This window comes from Bicyclus anynana, chromosome 11 (assembly GCF_947172395.1).
Source record: "Bicyclus anynana chromosome 11, ilBicAnyn1.1, whole genome shotgun sequence".
NCBI classification, from domain to species: Eukaryota; Metazoa; Arthropoda; class Insecta; order Lepidoptera; family Nymphalidae; genus Bicyclus; species Bicyclus anynana.
Window position 1 is genome coordinate 7,907,259 of NC_069093.1, and position 27,304 is coordinate 7,934,562.

General features: G+C 36.4%; 2 protein-coding genes across 2 annotated transcripts; one reads left to right on the plus strand and one right to left on the minus strand.

Moving 5' to 3' along the window:
- Positions 1-6,402, plus strand: LOC112054525 (uncharacterized). Its single transcript, XM_024094345.2, has 4 exons — positions 1-132; positions 3,896-4,092; positions 4,874-5,032; positions 5,688-6,402. The coding sequence occupies exons 1-4, from the start codon at positions 1-3 to the stop codon at positions 6,349-6,351; spliced, it is 1,152 nt and encodes a 383-aa protein (XP_023950113.2). The 3' UTR covers positions 6,352-6,402.
- A 148-nt stretch (positions 6,403-6,550) lies between these two features.
- On the minus strand, positions 6,551-27,267 carry LOC112054529 (uncharacterized). The gene is made up of 7 exons (XM_024094348.2): positions 26,860-27,267; positions 19,783-19,954; positions 16,572-16,753; positions 15,233-16,155; positions 9,555-9,706; positions 8,789-8,967; positions 6,551-7,522 (listed from the first exon to the last, which is right to left on the minus strand). Exons 1-7 carry the CDS (start codon positions 27,089-27,091, stop codon positions 6,621-6,623), a joined length of 2,742 nt encoding a protein of 913 aa, XP_023950116.2. The 5' UTR covers positions 27,092-27,267; the 3' UTR covers positions 6,551-6,620.
- Between the last annotated feature and the right edge of the window lie 37 nt (positions 27,268-27,304).

Consider the following 27,304-nt stretch of genomic DNA (forward strand, 5'->3'; position numbering starts at 1 on the left):
ATGCCTCCGGAGATATCCCTCCCGGTGCAGCGCGTTCTCCGCACCATGATCTCAGGAGTGATGCTGGCTCAGTGCTTCACCGTCTACGTCTATCTCTCCTCCTACATAGTGTTGCTGTATCCAGTGTTTTTGGTTTGTTCTTTGTGTTTCATATAGAAAACTGTAATATACTAGCAGTCGGTCTCCGTGGCGCAGTGGTATGCGCGGTGGATTTACAAAACGGAGGTCCTGGGTTCGATCCCCGGTTGGGCAGATTGAGATTTTCTTAATTGGTCCAGGTTTGGTGGGAGGCTTTGGCCGTGGCTAGTTACCACCCTACCGGCAAAGACGTACCGCCAAGCGATTTAGCGTTCCACAATGCCGTGTAGAAACCGAAAGGGGTGTGGATTTGTGGAACACGTGACAATTTTTTTCGTATTCCTGACAGCAAACCCTTTCCTTTGATATACATATCGATCGGGGGAGTCGGAGTATAGTATAGAGTATAGAAGAGGATATAGAAGAAATAGTATCCACACACAATCAATATTATTGACAATATTTCATTGACAATTATATTGACGATATTATTGACAATATTATGTAAAGTTGCCCCTAAGGATATCATACTCACATAATATTGCCATGGTACGCAAGCGTCAGCTTTCGCGTTTTCAATGTTCTGTGGTGGAATGTGAATAGGTAACGTTGCACAACATATTATTGTCAATAACATATGCAATATTATTGTCTAAGTGCGGGCAATAAGTAGCGCATCGACAATCAAATACTTAAAGCAAAAACAAATCATATTTTAAGAAAAAAAAAATAGACCAAATCATATTTTGTACATGTTTCATCAATCACTCATTGATTCGAGATCGAGTTAATTATGATTGCATTCCAATGAATCATCTTATTGGATGTGTGCCAGTGAACATTGTAAACAGTTACTATTATTTACGATAAATAGAAGTCAAAAATAGGTTATGCTACAGATGTATAACTATATTTTGGATATTAAATTAATATTCAATAATAATGAACACCGGTCGAGGGTCTGGGGTCTGGACCCACAGAACCTGCTGGCATATTCACTAACTTTTACTTAGTTACTTAATAAACTAAATTTTTATGTCACATGATTACGTATTTATTGCTAACCGATTACTAACTAGTGTGTGTTTACTTATTACTTACTTGCTATTGTGATTTTCTTACATGTTGATTTGATTTATATTAGAGGGTTAATAGCCCAAAGTTAGTTAATAGGATAGCTACCTCCCACGGTTCAAACTCTCTAGTTGCCTACAGTATTTTATATATAGTAGTAACACGGGCTGACAAGCTTTTTAATAAATAATAAAGATTTTAATAAAAAAAATACAACCGACTTCAAAACCTAAAAACGTACCCAATAAACTAAAAAGCGAAAAATAACATCATAATATGTTCTACCTGCTCATCAGTGATCAGTATGAATATGAAGGACTGAAGGCGGTGCTAAGCCGGTGATGTTTACTCCTTTCGAACGAAACGAAGCCGTTCGAAATACAAAAATTTCAATAAAGATTATTATGTGTCTCATAGAAATTTCGTTCACTCGTCCATATAGGTTCTGTGAAACGCAAAACGTGAGCGCGAGTTTATTCGATCTAGCGCCATCTATCGAGCGCCTCGGTCGCCCGGAACTTCGTCTACGTAGAACTTTTTGCCGCGATTCACGATAATAGTACGTATTATGAACGTCATTCTTAAATTAAGACAACACCGGCTAAGCACCGCCTTCATACTGATCAGCAGGTAGAACATATAATGATATTAATTTTCGCTTTTTAGTTTAGTGGGTACGTTTTTAGGTTTTGAAGTCGGTTGTATTTTTTTTATTAAAATTTTTATTATTTTTCCATTTTTAGTATAAAATTTCATCTCAAACGAATACATTAGACCCCTAATGACAGTCACAACCCATCTTGGTACAAAATTCTCAGCAATACAAATTAATCAAGCCCAAGCACAAGGTAGCTACCGTAAACCGTTAAGGGGTTCCCTTAATTGACCTTGGTCTTCATCATCAGACGCCTAATAACAGACACAACTCATCTAGGTAGAAAGTTCTCAGCAATATGAATTAATCAAGGCCAAACACAAGGTAGTTACTGTAAACTGTTAAGGAGTTCTCTTAATTGTCCTTGGTCTTCATCACCAAACCCCTAAATGACAGTCACAACCTATCTATGTGGAAAGTTCTCATTAATACAAATTAATCAAGCCCAAATACAAAGTAACTGTTGTAAATCGCCGAGGAGTTCCCTGGTCTGTTTTATGGCTCCATCATCAGATCGATTTAAAACCTTCATGAAATTGTAGTGTGTTAAAAGTACTAAATGGAAAAGTTTACGAACACACTAGACACCCATATAATTTTCGAAAGTTTCCTTCAATTTCTCCAGGATTCCATCATCAGATCTTGACATGATGGCAATGGGACCAGATGGGGACTATACCGTTTCAAACAAAAAAAGAATTTTTGAAATTGGGCCAGGCGTCTTTGAGTAATCGGTGTACATACATAAAAAAAAATACCGATCGAATTGAGAACCTCCTCCTTTTTGAAGTCGGTTAAAAAGGAGGAGGTTATCAATTCGTCGGAATCTTTTTTTATGTATGTTCACCGATTACTCGAAGACGCCTGAACCGATTTGAAAATATTGTTTCGTTTAAGAGGGTATACTTTCCAGTTGGTCCCATAGTGTTCATGCCAGGATCTGAAGATGTGATCTTGGAGAAATCGAGGGGAACTTTCAAATATTATAGGGACAAGTGCGTTTGTTAATGTCTTTATTAAGTATTTTGAAGCACAACAATTAAATGAAAGACTGGTGTCAATATGATGATGGAGCCGAAGCACAGACGAGGGAACTCCTCATCGATTTACAGCAGTTACCTTGTGTTTTGACCTAATTAATTTGTATCGATGAGAATTTAACGTCTAGATAGGTTGTGAAAGAGCCATGATAGCCCAGTGGATATGACCTCTGCCTCCGATTCCGGATGGTGTGGGTTCGAATCCGGTCCGGGGCATGCACCTCCAAGTTTTCAGTTGTGTGCATTTTAAGAAATTAAATATCACGTGTCTTAATCGGTGAAGGAAAACATCGTGAGTGAAGTCTGCCAATCCGCATTGGGTCAGCGTGGTGGACTATTGGCCTAATCCCTCTCATTCTGAGAGGAGACTCGAGCTCAGCAGTGAGCCGAATATGGGTTGATGACGAAGGTTGTGACTATCAATAGGGGTCTGGTGATGGAGTCAGGGATAATCAAGAGAACTCCTCAACGGTTTACAGTAGCTACCTTGTGTTTGGGCTTGATGAATTTGTATTGATGAGAACTTTACTTTTAGATGTGTAATGACTATCATTAGGGGTCTGGTGATGGAGACGAAGGACAGTTAAGGGAACTCATCAACGGTTTACATTTAACTTAAAAACATGTTTATTTAATAAGGATTCCAAAGTTGTAAAATATTAGTACACTAGCTGACGCCTCGCAGTTTCACCCGCGTCGTTCCCGTTTCCGTAGGAATACGGGGATAATATATAATTTATAGCCTTCCTTGATGAATGGGCTATCTAACACTAAAATATTTTTTTTAAATCGGACCAGTAGTTCCTGAGATTAGCGCGTTCAAACAAACAAACTTTTCAGCTTTATAATATTAGTATAGATATTTTCAAAATTGTCACTGCACTGAAGGTTAATAGAAAGGTTAATATTTCGCAGAAAAATCAATATAACTTAAAAACTGTAAAACTTCGGCTAACATATATATAGGGGTTGATGTCAGCTACCCTGTAGAGAATGTCGTAATATCTACGGGACACCCTGTATATTATAACTCTTTACAATTCCATAGGAAGAACGACATAACTTAGTGCTGCCATGGCTTCTGTTAGCCGCAATAAGGAACTTGCTCTGCGAACTGACTAGCTTGGCACTAGGCCTCGGCACGTGTGTTCTCCTGGGACCAGCCCGCCCGCCTTGCATTCGATTTGTAATCACCAAGCTGGCCTCAATCATGCCCGCATTTTATATGTGGATGCTAGTTCTTGGGTGAGTATCATTCAGCAACTAGGTATTTGTCATGTACCGCCAGCACAATAGAAACGTTAAATTAAGAGTAATACAGAGGGATGTGGCATAGATACTCGTTTGCCAACAAACAGTTTCTTTGTTACCTTATCAGCTGATAGACGACTACTACCCTCTACCCTCTAACCACAATATTGATCAAGAATAGCGCTGATACTATCAGATGTAAACCAGGATTATCTAGCGTATTGCAGTAAGGCAGTCACGAGTGAAATTACGGGCTGGCAACCGCCATTGGCAGGGTTAAAGGATTCTTTTACAATATACCGATACTCTCCTTCTCCACTCGTGTCGTCCACTGCTGGATATAGGCCTCTTGCATGGACCTCCAAGCATAACATCGCGCTTTCCGGTGCGGGGTCGCCATTCCAGCACCTTGGTACCCCAACGTCCATCGGCTCTTCAAACTAAGTGGTCTGCCTATTGCCACTTTAGCTTCGCGACTCGCTGAGCTATTACAGTAACGTTCGTTCGTCTGCGGATCTCCACATTTCTGATTGGATCACGTAGACAAACTCCAAGCATAGCTCACTCCATCGCCCGCTGAGTTTCTTTGTTACTATATGAATACTATATGAAATTAAGTGAATAATATATTGATAGAAAAAGGACATGGATAATTTTATTAAAAAAAAAACAACAATTTTCCCTAACTATTGAATATTGATTCAAAATAAAATACCTATATTCAGTTGATACAATTATTTGAACGAATTGATTAATTATTTGTTATATTTCAAAGGTATTACCACAATTTAAAAATGGCATCGGCATTCAAAACATTCCCAGCGGCATTGCCAGCGAAGGACCTTGATTACGGACTGGAATTAGCTGTGCGTAGACGTCGGACCAAGTCTCTACAAGGTGAAGATCAGTTGCGAAAAAAACTCATTGCAAGTCTGTAAGTAAGTTACCTGATGGTAAAACACCAAATAATTATAGTTAAAATATCACTATAAAGTAAATAGCGGACGCCCACAAATCACCCGCTAGAACTACTTATATTTCCCGGATGAAAAGGCTATATGTTCCTCAATAATCCTCCTGTATGTTCAAGTGAAAGTCCCATCAAAATAGGTTCAGCCATTCCAGAAATTATGCCGAACAAAACTGCTCGTCTGACAGACAGACAAAAAAATCGGTTGTCTGTAAAGTCTGTTTACTGACGATAGTTGAACGTGACAACGTTATAAGAAAATACTGATGGAATGGTAGCATATTTCAAAAGAAAATAAAGTTTTTCTATTTAAAAATTAATACTGTTTAATAATCTTCATAGACCAGAATATACTTTATGTCTTGCAACCCTAGACCCAGGGAACGACGCATGACGTCATTTTCGAGTGTGCAGCCGGTTCCATCGAATTATAAGACGTTGTCACGTGTCAGTTTCATGAAAACAAATCTCATGTCAGTACCTGATACCAGTTAATGTTGTCTAGATATAATATAGACGAGTATAATATAAGTCGAGAAAACTTAGAGAGACAATAAAATTGTATATAGTTGTATTGATGATATATTGATTACCGTATAAGTTATTTGTTTTTACACAGTTATTCCGAGCAAGTTTCCATATCAGATAAAATGGCCACACCAATTCTGACCACTATTCATGAATCAAACAGAAGTTCAGCAAAAATCAGCGAAGTTGTCAGTGACGAAGATATTGTTACGTCTCCCTCAGATGCTCAGTATCCCTTGGCCGTTACATCTAACAGAACAATGTCTGATATAGGCACATACGAAGACTGGTTTGGTAGCGAAGTAGTAGTACCTCGTGATGCAGACCGCATTCTAGAACAGTTTGTATTAATGCTATTGCGAATTGATGCTTATTTGAAAACAGAAAACGCAGACTCCATAAGACTGTTTAATTCAAATTCCCAAGCTTTTTTAGGGCAGTACTATAAATGTACTGCTATGCCATCTGAAGAAACTGACACTCCACCTTTAGTCGGAAGCAGTAAAGGCAGAATGGCTTCATATTTGCTTGATTATCCTCAAATTTTTGGAAAAAAGCCAGACGTATTGGGAAACTTAAATGCACCAGATAGCAATCTTCTAACAGTCAGGAGTAGTCACAGTTCACAATCTACCAGATCCAAGAAAGGTGTATCTACAGAGACCACGGATCCAAATTTAAATAATGCAACTACACAAGATTCCAAGCAGTTAGTTATTAATTCGAAGGAAAATTTAAATGACGGCAAAGTATAAACTAAGTAATTGAATTGAAGAAATTAATGCTCAAAGCTCTGAAAAAATAGAAATAGTCCACCTAAAGTGAATTCAATACACGATTATAATTATTTAGAATTATTATGTAATTGATAGAAAAGAAAGACATATGGTAAAGCAATGATGTAAATTCAGAACTCATTGGTCTAGGAGTTCTACAAAAAAGTTAAAATCAATAAACATTTTTATACAAATAGCTTTTATTATCAATTTTTAATTACAAATATGATTGAAATGTTAATAAAATATTATACATAATCATGGTTTTGACAAACGGTGTTTTGTACAGCGGAATTTGGCTCCAAATACAATAACCTATAATTATACTGATTCGGGTCAATCAAATTGAACTGGTACATAGGTAATCGGTTCGTTATTATCCACACAATTTGGGGAACTTCGTGATCGATACGCAAGTCGTTGGGAAACACCAGAGTGTTATTATTCTGTGCCACAATAGCTAAGTTGTTAATTCTGTAATCGTTGCGCGTATTCCAACACCCGATACTGTCGAGCGAAATGAGGTTAAAGAACATGACACCGTTGCGGTCTATAGCTGCAGCGGAAACTTGTCCCCTCGGACCACGGCTCTCGCCGAGCAGTTTGAATTCATCAACAGCATTATTAACGCGTGAAGGATCACGTATCACTGAAGTTGGTACCACAAATTCGAGAGAGCTCGACATTGAGTGATAATACAAAGGTCGATCCCCTCGTGTCATCTGCCCTAACGACATCCCAAATAGCCCGTCAGACCATTGGTAGTTTAACCCGTGAAGTGTGTAATTCGATAACAGCGGTTCAGGGTAGAATGAGTAGTGACTAAATCTCCAGAACGATGTATCGGCGCTTCTAAAAACAATAAGACCAAATCTCCAGGCATCAGCGATGTAAACGTGCAAGTCTTTGCATTCAGCGTCTCTTGTGTCAGCGACGAGATTTGTGATTAGTGAATTTTGTAAAACAAATTCGCTGGGTATGGGGAAACGCCCAATAACGGTATCTGTTTCTAAGTTGATGGCAAATAGTGTAGGCGGACATAATTGGCGCGGTGTTTCGAAAGCTTCCACTTGTCCAGAGTCGAGTGCCCACATAACTCCGCAGTGGTCTATGCTCATTCGGAAGATAGACGTGAAACCAGTGCAGTTACCTGTGCAAAACATAAATGGGTTAATTGTATTCATCTATATGCTCTACAAAGATTTGTACTTGTACATCGTGACAGATAGGTGCCTACAAAATCACCGCAGAAAGTGATCCGAACTATCTCCTTCACTGAGCACACATGCACAATTTTGTGTATATTTACATTATATACAAGCGCACGCCCGCAACTTCGTCCGCCCTTGTACCTCTATAATCCAGCCAATACGCTGTAAAAATAGAGTAACTTCTCCCGTTTTCACAATATTTCCCTTCACTGCTCTGCTCCTATTAATTGTAGCGTGATGAAAAATACACTATAACCTGCCCAGGAGTATAAAGAATAATTGTACCAAGTTTCGTTAAAATCTGTCGTGTAGTTTTTGTTTGTATCGAACATACAGACAGACAAAAATTTTAGTGATTGTATTTTTAGCATCAGTATCGATCACTAATCACCCCCTGATACTTACTTAGGAAATATATTTAATGTACAGAATTAAAAACCCCTTTACAGATTTATTATATGTAAAGATTATTTGTTTAAATAACTTTTGTTGTTTATAATGCGACTAAATGAAATTAAGACAATTATCCACTATTGTTCACCTCAGTTTCGACGCGCTAGTGACATATCTAATAGTATAAAATCTTTGATGCTCCATTCTAACATCACTCGTATAAATGTGAATGTTAGTATGTCTGTCTGTTACCTTTCATCACAAAACCACTGAACCGATTTGGTTGAAATTTGGTATAGAGATAAATTAGTCCTTGGAGCAGAACATGCGGAAGTCTTTATCCCGGAAAAATTCACAGCTTCCGCGGGAATTTGAAAGAATGTCTATGGTGGCCAGAGATAAGGTTCTATTGTCTGTGGATATTCTGTACAAACTGTCACTCTTGGACATTCAAGTGTCATAATATCTGTCATTATCTGCTCTTTTTCAAGTGATCTACTGTTTACTATATTTTACAAATATTAATAAATAGAACAGTCAGAACCCCCGCTCACTTAGGTACAACTTTTAGTTGGCCGACATAATCGGCCGATTATAGAACAGGTATAGCGATGTATCCCGCCAACCAACTAAATCGTCCAACTAATAAGTTGGACACCGACCGCGATCACGTACAATTAAAAAGTCGTCCAACTATCGGCCAACTAAAAATTGTCAGTGAGCGGCCACCCTCACGCAGTGCTTAAATCTTTCATTTGACCTCCGGGGGCTTCAACTCCCAATATGATGAAGGAAGAAATAAGTAGACATACCTGCCAAATGCCAATCCCAACTTGGGAATGGTGTGAGCAAGGGGGACTCCTCCTGGGCCGTCACCGGGAGAGCAGACAGAGTCGCCGGGACACCGCGCTTCCATCGCGGCGTGCTTACGAACAGACGACTCTTCCATCTTTCCACACCCAAGGGAATCACGTTGATTTGGTTAAATTGCCTGTAACATTAAACACGATTAATTATTAAATAAATTATTAATTAAATTAATCAATCATTCTTCAAGGATAATAAAGAAAATTATGTAGTCTAGTAGAGAAGACGGCGCAGTGGATTTAAAAGACCTGGTCCTGGGTTTGATCTCCGGCTGTTTACGAGTACTTAAGTGGTCCTGGTCTTGCTGGCCCTATCGACAAAGATGTACCGCCAAGCGATTAGGCGTTCCGGTACGATGTCGTCTAGAAACCGAAAGGGTGTGGATTTTCATCCTCCTCCTAACAAATTAGCCCTCCATCTTAGACTGCATCACCACTTTAAAACTTTTAAAAAAAATAGTGCCCATAGCACAGGCTATGCTTACTTTGGGGCTAGACAATGGCAAAATAATCAACTATTTATTTTTTTGGACTTTTGTTGTAACCCCTTGCCGCTTTGCTTCTATTCAATAGTCTTCATCGTTATCAACCCATATTCGGCTCACTGATGAGCTCGAGTCTCCTCTCAGAATGAGAGGGGTTAGGCCAATAGTCCACCACATAATCAATAGTGTAAGAAGGTATTTACGTATATCATTAAAAAGATTTTTACCCGTTTTGTATAGCTTGTTGTCGTTCTTGCACAGTTCGAAAAGCAAAATCAATTTGCTTCCATCGGTAAAGAGTTCCGAGTGAATCTCGATGAGAATAGGAATCAACATGTGCAGCCAGCCATGTCACTATGAATAATGATTTCCAAAACATCTGAAAATTATGGTACACTCTTTAGTATCCTTCTTCCTTACTAATATTATAAACGCGAAAGTTTGTACGTATGTTTGGATGTTTGTTACTTCATATCGCCGCAATTACTAAATCGATTTGGTTGAAATTTAAAACGTAGATTATACCCTAGATTAACACAGACTTTTATCCTGGGATTAACAGTTAACACATAGGCTACTTTTTATCCCGGAAAAATTACTAATAAAATAATTTAGTTTTCGCGGGTAATACCGCAGGTCGCAGCTAGTGTAGTAATATTTTACAATTATATTTCTTTTTTATGCAAGACTGCCAGATGCCTCGCAGCTTTACCATTTGAGTTTCCGTCTTTATGAGAATACGGTGATATAAATATACTCGTAAGCCTATAAATAACAGTCACAAATGACTTTGTGAAAGAATTTTCAAAATCGGTTCAGTGCATCCATAGGTTATCCCTAAAACCTCATAAACTTGACCTCATTTTAATATACAAGCAAAGATATTTTATACTAGAGATAGGGCACTAACGCTTCGAAAATGAGTCGGTCAAAAATGTGCATAACTGTCGTAATTTCAATAGTCGCTTACTCATATTAACAACGAAAGTTATCTAAACCAATCATCATCATCGTTAACACCTCTCAGAATGAAAGGGGTTAGGCCGATAGTTCTCCACGCTGACCCAAATGGTGAAGGAAAACATCGTGAGGAAACCTGCATACCAGAGAATTTTCTTAATTCTCTGCGTGTGTGCAGTCTGCCAATCCGCATTGGGCCAGCGTGGTGGACTATTGGCCTAACCCCCCTCATTCTGAGAGGAGATTCGAGCTCAGCAGTGAGCCGAATATGGGTTAATAACGACGATATAATTAATGTAAGTACTAAATTGTGCATGTGTGTGCTCAGTGGAGTAGCTGAGTTCGGAACATATGTATTATGTGGTTCGGATCACTTTTAGCGGTGATTTTGTAGGCACGTAACATGTCTATAGTGTAAAATATCGTTGAGTACAAGTATGTAAGATGATATGATTAAACAAGGGCGTCTAATAACACCGCGACTTCTAAACTTATTTTACTTTGCATATACGAGCATAATCAAGGTTATTTTCATATGATTTTTGTAAGTAGCATTTTTTTTTGCATTGAGAACCGATGCCAGGAAATAAAATATTTATGAAAAAAAAAACCGGATTTAATGCGGAAAGAGTCTCAGAGCTGATGATTTTTTTATTTAATAATTACAGAAAGGTATTGTCATATTATAGAGACCTATGTGGCGCAGTGGGTACTGACCCTATAATATAATTAACTAGCAGACGCCGCGCGGTTTCAACCGCGTGGTTTCCATTCCCGTAGGAATACCGGGATAAAATATAGCCTATAGCCTTCCTCGATAAATGGGCTATCTAACAAAAGAAGAAATTTTCAAATCGGACCAGTAGTTCCTAAGATTACCGCGTTAAAACAAACAAACAAACTCTTCAGCTTTATAATATTAGTATAGATATTTAATACGTCACTGGATTGGCACCGCCTTTAGGTGATCAGAAGGTAGCACATACGATGTTATTTTTCGCTTTTTAGTTTATTTTTGTGATTTTGAAGTCGGTTCTTAGAATATTTTAATAAAATTTGATAGAATGCTGTTTTATTGGCTTTCCACACGTTTCGACGCCTAGGCAAGAGTTGTTTGGACCAACATTTTCGTAATTAACATCGTGTACACACAAGGCTACAAGACTTTGATTAATGAAACCGGACATGTGAAAAAACAAACCCCAACCAACGTATCTATGAGTATTAAGTACCTATCTACTTAGTATCTTCTACTTGGTACTTGGTATCTATTTGGTAACATGTATAAGTATTTTTTCTATATTCACCTTGTGTCCGACAAACCCAAATATCTTACGGAACCCTATATTTTTTCAAAATAAAATTTAGCTTATGTTACTTATAGATAATGTAGCTTTCGAATGGTGAAAGAATTTTTAAAATCGGTTTAGTAGTTTTTGAGCCTATTTATTACAAACAAACAAACAAACATACAAACAAAGTTTTCCTCTTTATAATATTAGTATAGATAGTATAGATATAGAAGTATAGATATAAAGTGGTAAAGTTTGTGGTATTGTATAACCTATGGGTAATCTCTGGATCTGCTGAACCGATTTTGAAAATTATTTTACCGATAGAAAGCCACGTTATGTGTCATAGGTTAAGTATATTTAATACCCGTATTCTCATAGGAACGGGAACTATAAGGATGAAACGCGGGACGACGGCTATACCGTCGTTCACCATTTTAAAAAAATGTCGTGGTACTTCAGATAGAAGCTGTTGAGCCAAATACATACAAATCATTGCATAATATAGAAACATACGCACTTTTCTTGTTTTAAGCATAATAATATTAATATATAAACATCGTAATATACGTTATGTTAAACTGCTCTAGTTTTTACCTACGACTTTATCTGCATTAAGTTTCTAATAAGAATCATGAGGTCTCATTAGTCTCATTAGTCTCATGCAAATACCTGATACCTGCGTTCGAAACGCTTTCAATGATCCGCGCGGGCAGGGGGGCATGTAGCGATGAATGAAAAACCCACGATTGATTCACCTCACTTCCCCGCAAGCACGTTTTCACACCAACAGTCTTTCCCCCCGTCGCCCGCATATCATGGGAGTGTCATCAACAAACTTGCCAGACTATATAACCTTCCTCAATGAAAGAGTTTTTCAAATCGAACCAGTAGTTTCTGAGATTAGCGCGTTCAAGCAAACAAACAAACTCTTCAGCTTTATAATATTAGTATAGATTTCTATGTAAACAATCTATTTAATCTATGTTCGTGCATTAAACTGCTTATAGGTATACGAGTATATTGAACTACAAGTATATTGCACCATTTTGTCGGAAATATTTCCACAATAATTAATGTGCTACTTACAATTTACCTGCAAATAGCCACACCTCATACCAGAACTCTTATTATGTAATATTTAAACATAATTATTAATTACTATCACGGCTCTGTTATTACTATCATATCTATTACTATCATTATAGACTAGCTGACGCCGCGCGGTTTTACCCGCGTGGTTCCCGTTCCCATAGGAATACGGGGATAATATAGCCTACAGCCTTCCTCGATAAATGGGCTATCTGACACTGAAAGAATTTTTCAAATCGGACCAGTAGTTCTTGAGATTAGCGCGTTCAATCAAACAAACAAACAAACTAAAAAACTCTTCAGCTTTATAATATTAGTATAGATTACTATCATAATGATTAATTACTATCGATAGTCGGTGACCGGGAGACCTATACGTAGGTCTCTCCGCTCATATTCTATATCAAGACCTATCATATAGCAATGAACAAAATTTAAAAACATATGTGTTTACTTTTCATACAAATAGAACACAAAGATTATAATAACTTACATTCTACAAATTGAGCACAAAGGTTAATTACTTATTTATATATCTTAACATTAATCAAAATAGCGTTAATTTTATCTTTTACCTTGAGTTTGAAAGCGTTTGAAGACAAAGAGAACTTAAAACTTACCATGTCTTTACGTATTATAATGCACTATTTACTACACTATAAATTTAATTAATTTAATTAAAAATTATTAACGATTATTAACGTGTTTTCGGGCTTGTGTATTTTGTTGTAGTGCCGCTTCTATTCGCACAAGGTAGGTGCAAGGCTTGTTGTTATGTAAAGAAGTAGACCAACTTGCGTTAAACCAGTTTTCAGTTTATCCTCGGGTTTTTAGACACTGGCCACGTGGGGGTACACTCGATATGAAATAAGAAATTAATCGATTGTCTGTAAAGTCGGTTTAGTGACGATAGTTGCACGTGACAACGTCATACGAAGTAAATAAATAAAATACTGTTCTTTTTTCTAAAATACTGTTCTGATCTATTAAGATTATTAATCTTAATAGATCAGAATATACTTTATTTCTTGTAAAAAATTAATTAAACAAATAAAAAAACCCGACTGCATAAATAAAAAAACTGAAAAGAAAAAAAACAAGCTCAGTCCAGAAGTGTAGAAAGCAATTAGAAAACAGTCGGGACCTTAGATATTGGATAGAATGATTTTCTTCTACATTATTTAATAGGTCATCTTTTTTCGAGTGTGCAGCCGGCTCTATCGAATTATAAGACGTTGTCACGTCAAAATATCAAACTTTGGCTTTCGTTTTTTGCCTACCAGTCAGAATTCATTCATCTGTTCTTGATAGAAAATCTATATAATACATAGGTTACCTGTATGTGATTAATTCCAAGCCACATTGCTATAATAAAATTATACAATGAAAGGCAATAATAAAGTTATATCAGTAATGTAATGTAAAGCCTGTAGTTATATGATAGCAATTACAACGTGCCAAGTATTATTGTTTGTTCTGTGTCTTACTTAGCATAGCATCTTTTTTTTTTTTTCTTTACAAATTAGCCCTTGACTACAATCTCACCTGATGGTAAGTGATGATGCAGTCTAAGATGGAAGCGGGCTAACTTGTTAGGAGGAGGATGAAAATCCACACCCCTTTCGGTTTCTACACGGCATCGTACCGGAACGCTAAATCGCTTGGCGGTACGTCTTTGCCGGTAGGGTGGTAACTAGCCACGGCCGAAGTCTCCCACCAGCCAAAAAATCTTACTTAATCATCACCATCATCATAGGCCATCATTCGGCTCACTATTGAGGAGGTTTCTCCTCTCAGAATAAGAGGTGTTAGGCTAATAGAGTCAGATTTCCTTACGTCGTTTTTCCTTCGCCGTTTGGAACACACATATTTAATTTCTTATAAAGCGCTGAAAAGGAGGTGCATGCCCCGGCCCGAGCCGGATTTGAAACCACCGAATTGAAAGTAGAAGTCATTTCCACTGGACTACCATGGTTCTTATTACTTACATGTACCTACCTAATGATTTTTTGTAGATCTATAGTTAATATTATAAAGCTGAAGAGTTTTTTTGTTTGTTTGATTGCACGCACTAATCTCAGGAACTACTGGTCTGATTTGAAAACTTCTTTCAGTGTTAGATAGCCCATTTATCGAGGAAGGCTATAGGCTATATATTATCTCCGTATTCTTACGGAAAATATTACAGTGATTTACAGCTGTCTGTTAGATAGTATTTTCCTGTTTAAAATAACGTTTTTTTCTGTTCTGTTTCAGTTTATAATAATATATGCATCTACCTTCAATTTCGTAATCACTAGTACAGTACATATTACTGGGATTTAATTTACTAAATGAAAATACATGATACAGTAATTTAAATTAAATTCTACTTTTGCTTATATTTAATTATAACAATTATGATCACTTGATTGATTGATATGCGCTTATTTGTATTGATTTATTGATAAAAAATATATATCTCGATTTCTATCTTAATTATGAATAGACTGTTGGACTAGTTTCATAAGCATCTGCTCTGAATGAGTGATCAAATCTTAATTACAAGTAGAACATTATTAAATCCACGCTTTTGATTGGACATTCTGATCACACACAGTCCCTCTCACCGCCTCCGATGTGTCTGCATACATTATACGGTAATTATAATCATTGGGATCCAAAGGACCAGCTTGGAACATAGGCAATCGGTTCGATATAACCCAAACACTTTGACGCATGTCTTGATCGACTTTTATGTCATTGGGAAAAATTAACGTCTCCGTATTCATTGCAACTACACCCATATTATTTTTAAGATACCGTTTCCTAGTATCCCAACATCCTATAGAGTCCCTTGTCACTAAACCATAGAACATGACACCACGGTTATCAATCGCCGATGCCGAAGATTGGCCATTCAGTCCTCTGCTTTCTCCGAGAAGCTTGAATTCAGTAGTACTGTCGTTTACACGAGAGGGCTCTCTCAAAATTGCTGCCTTCACAAAGAACTCTCTATAACTTGACATGGAATGGAAGAATAATATTCTTTCGTTGTACTCGTCGATAGGAGATAGTGCGAGCCCGAAAATACCATCGGACCATTGGAAATTCAAGCCATGTAAGGTGTAATTAGATGCCAGTGGGTCAGGATAGAATAGGTGATGCGAGAATCGCCAAAAACTCTTGTCACTTTCGCGAAAAACTAGTAACCCAAAACGCCAAGTGTCTGCTATGTAGACATAAACATCTGAGCAGTCCTCACTTCTAGAGTCTACTATAATATTTGAATACAAAGAATCTTGCAGCACATATTTTTTCGGTATAATGTATCGTGCGACGGGCAAATCTGTTTGCAAATCAAAAACTATGATGCTCGGTGGACATATCTGTTGGGGGTCGTCTTGAGAATTTATTTGACCGGAATCCAAAACCCAGAGTCTGCCGCAGGGGTCAACGCTCATCCGGAAAACTGATGTCAGACCAGAACAGTTGCTACTTTTACCTGAAAATAGATAACGAAAGTGATAAGAAGTCTTGCGATCTTTTGTAATTAGTATCGTTATGTTCTTGGATATATTATTTGCTAGCCGTTCAAATGTAGGCGCAGATCGTTAGTTACATGGATTTTTTTCTTAGTCATTTGTAAGCTAAGCAGGCCTCTTCTCTTTTGGGAGAGAATTTGAAATCCAAACCTACCACCTGTTTTAAAGGGGTTGATGAGGGGCATCCTGTGCCTGTATAATATTTGATTCGGTCTGCCGTTCCATCGGACTATGAGAGTTAAGGAAAAGAGAGTGCACCTGTATTTGCGCACATTTTTGTGCACTACAATATCTTCTGCGTATATGAGTAATCTCACAACGAGATTGGCCGCCGTGGCCGAGAAAAAAGAAGCTCGGTCAGGAGCTGTATACTCACTTAGGGCTCTATGGAAGCTCCAATCAGGATATGGCTTGAGTTTTGGAGATGTAACGCCTCCGGTACGAGGCACTGTCGCTAGCGTGGCAGGGACTCCGCGTCTCCAACTGGGCAAGGTCACAAACACCCGGGAGCCCCAAACTTCCAAGCCCAGCGGCAGGACGTTGGCTGGAATGAAATCCCTGAAAAGCAGTTGGTATACTGTAATAAGTATTTATGTTGTATTGTATGTTTGACGGCCTCCGTGGCGCAGTGGCATGCGCAGTGGATTTACAAGACGGATGTCCTGGGTTCGATCCCCGGCTGGTTTGAGGTTTTCTTAATTGGTCCAGGTCTGGCTGGTAGAAGGCTTCGGCCGTGGCTAGTTTCCTATCGACAAGGACGTACCGCCAAGCAATTTAGCTTTACGGTACGATGTCGTGTAGAAACCGAAAGGGGTGTGAATTTTCACTATACTCCTAACAAGTTAGCCCGCTTCCATCTCAGACTGCATCATCACATCATCACATCAGGTGAGATTGTAGTCAAGGGCTAACTTGTAAAGAATAAAAAAATACTAATTAGTAGATACAAGCAAGTAGGTATTTTTATGTGCTTACGAGCACTTTGTAAAGAAAACTTATTCAGTGAACTAGCGGACGCCCGCGACTTCGTCCGCCCTAAATGCACGTATCGCTGTAAAAATGGAGTATCTGTTCCCGTTTTCCCAACATTTCCCTGCACTGCTCTGCTCCTATTGATCGTAGCGTGATGAAAAGTATACTATAACCTGCCCAGGAGTATGAAAAATTATTGTACCAAGTTTCGTTAAAATCCGTCGAGTAGTTTTTGTTTCTATAACGAACATACAGACAGACAGACACAAAAATTTTTCTGATTGCATTTTTGGCATCAGTAGGTATCGATCACTAATCACCCTGTGATAGTTATTTTGGAAATATATTCCATGTACAGAATTGACCTCTCTACAGTTATATTATAAGTATAGATATAGATTTTTTTTGCACAATACGAATTGGTGTCTCAATCGTCTACGCAATATCACACGCATCGTTAATAGTATAAACACACTTGAAAAAAAATCAATGACTAACAAAAGATTAACCAAATGTTATATAAACATATGAAGTCCGTGCAACATCGAGTGAATAGTTACGAATTAACTTAAAGGTTATCAAAACTAAAAATTTTAATAAAAAAATTCAACCGACTTCCATCTCAAAAATTAACTTAAACTAAAAAGCAAAAAATAACATCTTGCCTATGTGCTACCTTCTGATCAGTTTGAAGGCGGTGCCAAGCCAGTGATGTTTTAATTAAACCCGTTAAAATCACACAATTTATGTGGTTCTTTCAGAAACAGCTTTAATTAAAACACGACACTAGATTGGCACCGCCTTCAAACTGATCAGAAGGTAGCACATAGGCAAGATGTTATTTTTTGCTTTTTAGTTTAAGTTAATTTTTGAGTTGGAAGTCGGTTGAATTTTTTTATTAAAATTTTTATTATTTTATTTTCAGTGTTAGCATACCTACTGCGTGTGAACAAAACGCAAACAATTAGCTAAAACGTTATTTTCTTATGACAGGTACCTAAGTCCTACAATCCCAATTTTGAAAATACTCCATAATACATATACCTACAAAATTTTACTCTCCCTTTATCCACACTTAATATGAATATGACCAATTGTGTTGACTGTCCTCCGTCTTCATCACCAGACCCCTTTTGCAGTCACAACCCATTTGGGTGGAAAGTATTCATCAATATAAAATTAATCAAGTCCAAACACAAGGTTAACTCTCCTTCGTCTTCATCACCAGACCTCTCAGGTGGAAAGTTCTCATCAATACAAAATTATCAAGTCCAAACACAAGGTAGCTACTGTGAACCGTCGAGGAGTTCTCTTCACTGTCCTTCGTCTTCATCACCAGCCCCTAATACAGTCACAACCCATCTAGGTGGAAAGTTCTCATCAATACAAATTTATCAAGTCCAAACACAAGGTAGCTACTGTAAATCGTTGACGAGTTCCATTGTTTGTGTTTCGGCTCCATCATCAGATCAACACCAGACCTTCATAAAATTGTAGTGGCTTAAAATATCTTATGAAAACACTAACAAACGCACTAGGTGTCTCTACAATTTTTGAAAGTTCCCCTCAATTTCTCCAGGATGCCATCATCAGATCCTGACATGAAAAAAATGGGACCACCCTGGAATCAAACCCTTTAAAACAAAAAAAGTATTTTCAAAATCGGTCAATAAATGACGGATTTATCGCTGGACATACATAAAAATAAAAAAAAAACATACATACAGCCGAACGTAGAACCTCCTCCTTTTTGGAAGTCGGTTAAAAAAGAGTTTAAATCAAGGTAATAATTCTTTTGATGAATATAAAGTCAGACTAAAGCCATCTCTCAGTTTATCTGAAGAAGTTATTAAAAGTGTATTTTGTAATTTAGAGTCACAAGTGATACATAATGTTATTTTTTAAGTGGACCATAACCCTTAAAAAAATTTTACATACTGCAACTAAGTATGGTCCACAACGTAAAAATATTTCATGTTTTGTGCTCCACCTAATGTTAAGTGGCTCAATATATTATTCATAGAAAAGATATAGACAAAGTATCACCTCGCAGGGAACGAAGAGCTTTCGAAAAACTATAATGAGAGCCACGACTCACCCCATTGAATTAGTTGTTGAGATTTGCAATTATACCCCAAAGCCAACTTCTACAGTTGGCTTTGGGGTATAATTGCAAATCTCAACAACTAATTCATTGGATTGAATAGACGCCAGAAAAACATCCTTTACAATCCTAAAATACGACGACTATCACAGATAATGCTTCTCAAACTACACAGCGTCTTCACCGGCGAAAACGAAGACTGAAGTTCGCGGCTTTTAGCCTGATTTCCCGTATTGATTCGTTCCCCATAACTTCTGCTTTCACATTCGGAGTCCACCAGGCGATGCTCAAATCGCCTAAAATCTCTGGTGACACTTACATTAGGTATCAGAAAAAGGGGAAACGAATGATAAGCTAGGAACATACTCGTACATCATACAAGATGCTGCATAACATTGTTTAAATTTTATATGTTTCCATTTTATTTGTCTTCTTCATTCATCAAGTTATGTTTCAAAAGCGTCCGTAAAGTATCTTTTAGAATAACCTTTTATAACGTTTAATGACGTACCCGTTCGAAATCGCGTAGTTGCGATGTCTCTCAGAAGGGAATTCGAAGTCCACATGTTTCCACTTGTACAGCGTACTGAAGGGCAGCGTATCGGTGTCTGTTGGTATTGACTGCGTATGTGCCAGCCCTAACATGGCCAGCCACAGCGTGACGCCTGCTACACGAGTCTGATCTGAAAATCAGAAATAAAAAGAGCCATCTCGAATGCTGATCTAAAATCCATCCAGATTATTCAGACCAACATAAGTTCTGACGTGACAACGTCTTATAATTCGATGGAGCTGCAAACTCGAAAATAGATGTCGTCATGCGTCGTTCCCTCGCTCTAGGGTTGCCAACTTTTTTACAAGAAATAAAGTATATTCTGGTTTATGAAGATTATTAAACAGTATTTTAGAAAAACGAACATTTTCTTTTGAATAATGCAACTATTCCATCAGTATTTTCTTATGACGTTGTCGCGTTCAACTATCGTCAGTAAACCGGATTTACAGACAACCGTTTTTTTTCAACATCTGTAGATTGGTAGGTATGAATTTTACCCACGTCCTTATTGGAAGTAGGTTTTAAAATCTAGTCTAGTAGTCTAAGTTAGTGGAAGAAGACACCTTGTGCGTGCGATTTTCCACTTAGCGTATAGTTCATTCAATTAACAAATTAAAAATATGTGGAATGGGTGCTACTTACAATTGAAATGAGGCATTATTCGAAACAAATCAAAATGAAAAGTTATAGTGTAACTATTTTCTGATACACACCATATTACACAATAAACGTAAATATTTCGCAGGTAAGTGCGATCTACATTTAGAATTATCCATTACATGGTAATTTATTTCTACATTCTTATTTATTTTCTCAATTTGATAGGGTTTATAAACCGGTAAAAATCAAGTAGTAAAAAAGTACTTGAAAAATATACATATCATCATCATCATCATCATCATCATCATCATCATCATAATACTCATCTTCATCATCATCACATCATCATGTAAGCCGATGGACATAGGCCTTTTGTAGGCACTTCTACAATACATACGATAAAACTTAATATAATATACAGAATTGAATATTGCTTAAACTTACCATTTACCATAGTTAATTAACATAAGAGTAAGCGACGTTCATTCTTCAAACATAACATTTGCACACAGATAATATTGCGGTTCAAACAAGCCTGAGTCATTCGAAAGACATGTAAGTTGTAATGAACAAGAACAATGCTAAGAAATGAAAATATTTGAAAACTTCTTAATGTTTAAACCTCAGTTTAACCAATATGATATAAGCAACTGACGGGAAAGTAAGTACAATCTTCATTCGAATATGTAACTGATTTTACCTTTGATTTTTAAACGAATTCTACACCTATCTAACAAAATCAGTTTGTCTGTGTAAGAACAGCATAGTTTTTTTTTAGTAATAATACATTACGGTTATAGTTTTTTTTTAGTAATAATACATTATTAACTAAACTATCGCCAAGGTATATATAAAATAAAGAAATAAATTTGTAACACTTCGTAGGGCATGCAAGAAACATTCGAATTGCAAATCAAACACAACAATTAGCACAGAATATAATAGTACAGTCCAGTAGAGAAGTGTGAAGGTCTAAAAGGCTATGAAGGTTGCTTTATGTCAAGAGTCATTAAATCAATCACATTCCGAAATCTTTCGGAGTACATCATAAAGTTAAGTTTATTTGATTTTCTTAAGCTTCGATTTAAATTATAATGTGAACATTATCGTTAGCCTTAATAATGTTATTATCTGTGACGCTGTCACATAAAGCAATTGCATCACCTAATAATATAAAGTTTCTTGCGGCGCTTGCATTTAAGACTTTAGGCCTCATTCAACTGCCACCCAAAAAAAAAAAATATTATGGTGTCTGATAAATTTGTCCATGCATCAACCATTCGTTTACCTTGCCACCAAGAGTGTGTAAGTTTGTTTGGTTGTAGGAGGTCATTTCTGAATGTACTGAACTAATTTTGAAAATTGTTTTATAAAAGCCATAATGTTGGCTGTCATAGACTACGGTTTATCCCCGTATTCCCACGGGAAGGGGAACTATGTAGAAACCGCGAGCGAAGTAAAGTATATTGTAAACTAGCAGACGCCCGCGACTTCGTCCGCGTGGAATTTAGTTTTTCACAAATCCCGCGGGAACCATGGAGAAAGTAGCCTGTGTTAATCCAGAGTGAAATCTATTTCCATTCCAAATTTAAACCAAATCGCTTCAGTAGCCGCAGCGTAAAAGAGGAACATACATAGGTACTTACACACTTACACACAAACTTTCGCCTTTATAATATTAGTGTGATATTAGTGTGAAGTGTGATTAGTGTGAAGTGTGATTAGTGTGATAGTGTGATTCAATAGTCAAGGCCACCCGAAGACAGATCTAAGTAGTAGGTAAGGTATCTATCCGTCCTTCAATAAATTTCACGCCGCAATTCATCACCCATCCATTGCAAATCTTGGAGTACTCTTGCTTAACCGTTGAAACTACATTGCTAAGTTGTCGTACTCACAATGGACATTTAAATTTTCGTTTGCATTATGTAACGTCAAGAAATAATATTTTTTTTTGTAGTCAATTCTATATAATTTTTAATGGATTTCAAGGTATGTGAAATTAAGTTTATTTGAAATTATGCGATACTTACTGAACGTTTTATTTTTATATTCTAACTAGCTGACGGCCGCGACTCTCCGCGTGTAAATAATATGAAACTATGCGTAGGACACTTTTCTTTGAATAAGTCTATCGATTGCAGAAAATCGCATTAAACCGTTACGTAGGTATACCTAGTTTAAAATATATAACGGCTGGAAGTAATTTTTACCCGACTGCAAGAAGGGTTATGTTTTTCGCGCGTATCTTGTATGTATGTATGTAAACTTCATTTTTTTAGAATTGCAAAATTATGTAAACAAATATGGCCGTATTCATCACTGACATTAGTTGTGACGTCATCCTAGGGATGGGCCGTTGATGAACTATATCGAGAATTAACTACTACTAATCGAATTTTATATCAATTGTAAAAAAATCACTTTACTTAAAAACTCACTTCTAAGTTGGCAACACTAATCACACAGTCAAAATACGCGCGATATTAACTATCTACCTCTTTCTGTTGCATATTAATTAATACCTATCAAATAACATTTTTTTCACTTGTATCTGTTTGTTATAAATTAAAAGAGTACTAAAAAATTTAGGCAGTACTTGTTAACGCATTATCTTTTTTTAACATATAAGTACGTAACTAACTAAACAGCGCTATGAAAAAATTACTTTATTCAAATTACTCAATTACGATATCGATACTGAACGGAAAACATTCGATATTTACAATCGGTAAATCGTTAATTTTTAATCTGTGGTGACAATTTTACTTGGCACAACCTTAGAGAGACGAAACGTCAAATTAACATTTAAATGTAATCTGTGTGCATAATTTCGTGTTTAATTTCGTTTATTTCTAAAAATTTTGATTAAACCCTGTGTAAATTAAAAAATGTTACGTTTGTATGATTCTCCATAGGTGGATTGTAAAGAACAAAGTGTTTGTGCGTGTTTTAATAGTTTGATGGTTCTGAAAACTGTTATGAAAGTTTGGCATCGACAAAAGGGTTTGTTTATTTACCAAATAGCGCAATTCAATCTGGACATGGTATATGTTTTTTTTTTTCTTCCAAACCACTGAACGGATTTACGTAATTAGGATATCGTTAGATTTGTCTCAGTCCCAAGTGTTCTTAGATAGGTGAAACTAAAAAAAAATAACCTGATGACTGTGAGACGCTATAGACTCGAGGTGAATAAATGTTTTTTTCTAATATTGCAATATGGGTATCAAATTCAAGAGCTTTTTGTGTGGATTCTAAAATGATATATCATTGCCATGTTTAAAAAAAATACAATTAGAGAATCATTATTAAATCATTATTATATTCTATCCAATATCTAAGGTCCCGACAGTTTTCTAATTGCTTTCTATACTTCTGGACTGAGCTTGTTTTTTTTCTTTTTAGTTTTTTTATACTTTGTGCAGTCGGGTTTTTTTATTTGTTTAATTAATTTATTTATATACTATGAACTTTCGTGAATGCGTCCGCTAGAAAAATCGGTTTTATGTTGGATCCTTGTTTGATTTCAAAGCGCTGCTTAAATGCTTTATGTTATGTGTTTCAATGGACAAAGTCTTGACTATATGGGATATTGGAATAAAATCCATCATACTTGTGATATTAGGTATTAAATATGTACTATACAGGGTGCTCGGGGGTATGTCCCATAACTTCAAGGTGTTGACGAGTCCACATATAGGAGCCGAAGTGCATAACTAATATTTTTTTAATTAAAAAATATAAAGTTTATGTTTTTCTACCAAGTAATTCAAATAACTCCGGCTAGCCATGCAACACACGCCTTTATCTAGCATTTTAAAATACGTAAAACTTGGCTACGTCATAATTATAAGGATGCGTATAATGGGCACATTTTAAGATCTATTTACAAAAGAAATACAATGAAAATATAGTAAACTTTTTGTCTGTCTGTTTGTCTATCTGTATGTTCGTTATAAAAACAAAAACTACTTGACGGATTTTATCGAAACTTGGTACAATTATTATTCATACTCCTGGGCAGGTTATAGTATACTTTTCATCGCACTACGATCAATAGGAGCACAGCAGTGAAGGGATATGTTGAGAAAACGGGAGAAGTTACTCCATTTTTACAGCGATACTGTAAGGGCTGGGTTAAAGAGGTCTAAGCGGCCGCGGGTATCCGCTAGTGATGTATAAGTACAAGACTCGTTTTAAGATATTAGATTTTTTTATATGTATTTATTTTCAGATTAACATTTTTTACAGCGATAGTACTGTAAGGGCTGGATTAGTAGTTAATAATCGTGATAAATATTATTAAAATTACGTCCTCTACTAGGATATCAGTTGCATAAATTACGTTACCCAGTATTTTTATAATAGTATCGCTGTTCGATAATTTCCGTATGTGGCTAAACGATAGTTTTAATAGTCTTAACTTTCACCATTACTTGTTGCACCAACACATTTTGCACAGTTCTTGCGGACCATGAACATGAATTGCTTCACAATATTATTATCTGGTCTTGATATTCAGTATGCACAACAACAGTTTTTACTACAACAAATTCTTATTATTCTTATTTCAAATACCTAGGTTTATTTTACACTAGCAGACGCCGGTGATTTTATCCGCCTGGATTTCAGTTTTTCACAAATCCCGCGGGAACTATGGATGTTATCTATACTAATATTATAAAGCTAAAGAGTTTGTTTGTTTGTTTCATTGAACTCGCTAATCTCTGGAACTACTAGTTCTGTTAGATAGCCCACTTATCGAGGAAGGCTATATATTATCCCTGTATTCATACAGGAACGGGAACCACGCAGTGAAACCGCGTGGCGTCAGCTAGTCATACATATAAACATTCCTCTTCAATCACTCTATCTATTTAAACAAACCGCATCAAAATCCGTTGCGTAGTTTTAAAGACACATACATACACAAGGACAGAGAAAGCGACTTTATTTATACTATGTATATGTAGTGATGAAGTAACTTATGAAATGTCATGTTTATATAGATAGATACCATAGACAATACACTTATACTGGTAGATACTTTATTTGCACATCACAATTACAAAACCAAGAGAAACAAAAACATATTAAGAAGAGATCATCATACAAAAGGCGACCTTATCGCTTAGTAACGATTTCTTCCAGGCAACCTAAGGCTTAGGAAAACGGTTGTCTGTTTACAGTGCGTAATATAATTTATGATTGCTTTATTTTTTTTTGTTAATACACAATATAATGTCAAGGTATTTATAATGTACGACAAAGGTCAAGTGCAATAAGCCGTATTTCGTGAATAGATAGATAATAATGAAGAGATCTGTTTTTTTCGAGCCGACTCGAACCTTGGACTTTTTATCATTGTAGCCGAAACAAATCATTATAACATATTGTAATATAACCAAAATTGCCGTTGTCCTCCTAACCTGAGTCAAGACTGGGTAAGACAATAGTCCATCGACCAGAAATCGAACCCACGATCTCTTGATGTTGAGTCCGATCGTATATTATTATAGCCTTCAATTTAACGGTTCATATTCACTTCCAATAAGATCAAAAGATATTATCTGGACATAGAGTTAACAAATAAATAACAATTCTTAACAATTGGCATATCGGCTCGAGAAACTTTTCACAGATTATTATGATTAAATTATTAAGCAATATAAACAATATCATGTACTTATTTATCTAGTCACGGCAACATATTTTTCTAGTAGGTACTCATTCAGAAAATCATTCGCCAAATTAAAAATCAACAAATTGCTTAGAACCAAAGATCACGATTTTGTTACAATCTAAATAGCGAAAACAGTAAATTTGTAAGAGATGCGGTCTATTACATAAATGATGTAACAGTGATAATGAATCACTTGCAATCATTGCTTCATCTAATCATCACTTAGCTAGTTTTAATACCAGATTCTGCAGTTATTATCTTTTACCGTAACAAACGAAACTAACCTTTAAACTTCTGCTATTTACTATTTTTAGTTTAATCATTACTAGTCCCGCTAGCCCGTCTGCGTCCGCATGAAACCCTAACCTACCCTACCCTCCTTTAAGTATCATATGTCCATCTCCTGGTTTTAAGCTATCTCTCCACCAATTTTCAATCAAATCGGTCCAGCCGTTCTTGATTTAAAAATAGTGTACTTAGTCTAAGCGTTATTTTTTTCGACTTCATTTACGAGTAGAGAGCTAATGAAAGTAGTATCATTCAAACAAATTAAAAAAACATACGTTTTCATAGTTTGTTTAAATTATTTTTTTGTTTGTTAGTTTCATATTATATTACTACTATAATATTAAACTCAGTTATTCCAATATTTGCACTATAATTTTCAGATTTTTTTTTTAATTTGGCGGACGGTTTTAGTCTCTAATTTCATTAGCCAAACTGTATCAGAATATTTAAAAACTTACCGTTAATTTTTGATCTTTCCAAATGATAATCATCATTTTTGTCTCTGCTCTGAACATAGTTGGGTTTACCAGCATAATAATATTCTTCGTTTCCTTTATACGGTTGTTCGTAAGGATTTCGATAGTTTTGATAATAACTCCAGTTCGGGTTGACATTGTTATACCCTCGACTAATATCCGCGAAGACCAACGAAGGCGACCACTGAACAAACCATTGATGTGACACCGCCATTATTTAAAACGAGGTTCTAACACTCCCGGGAAGTAAACATTGTTAGGTACATTTTTTTTAATTTTTTAAATATTTAAAAAAAAAACTGCCGCTCGCATCGCAGCGCGCGTGAACGTAAGTACCACCTCAGATCTAACTTCAGTCTGTTGGTGCAGTTAACGGTCGCCCTTTCATAAACAGCTCACGAAACTCTTCGATCGTTTGAATATATCG

Coding starts and splice junctions, on each gene's coding strand:
- LOC112054525 (XM_024094345.2), top strand. CDS start 1: ATGCCTCCGGAGATATCCCTCCCGGTGCAGCGCGTTCTCCGCACCATG. Junction 4,093..4,873: donor ATGTGGATGCTAGTTCTTGG/GTGAGTATCATT, acceptor TATATTTCAAAG/GTATTACCACAATTTAAAAA. Junction 5,033..5,687: donor AAAAAACTCATTGCAAGTCT/GTAAGTAAGTTA, acceptor GTTTTTACACAG/TTATTCCGAGCAAGTTTCCA.
- LOC112054529 (XM_024094348.2), bottom strand. CDS start 27,091: ATGGCGGTGTCACATCAATGGTTTGTTCAGTGGTCGCCTTCGTTGGTC. Junction 16,754..19,782: donor AACTACGCGATTTCGAACGG/GTACGTCATTAA, acceptor ACTGCTTTTCAG/GGATTTCATTCCAGCCAACG. Junction 9,707..15,232: donor TCCAATCAAAAGCGTGGATT/TAATAATGTTCT, acceptor CATAATTTTCAG/ATGTTTTGGAAATCATTATT.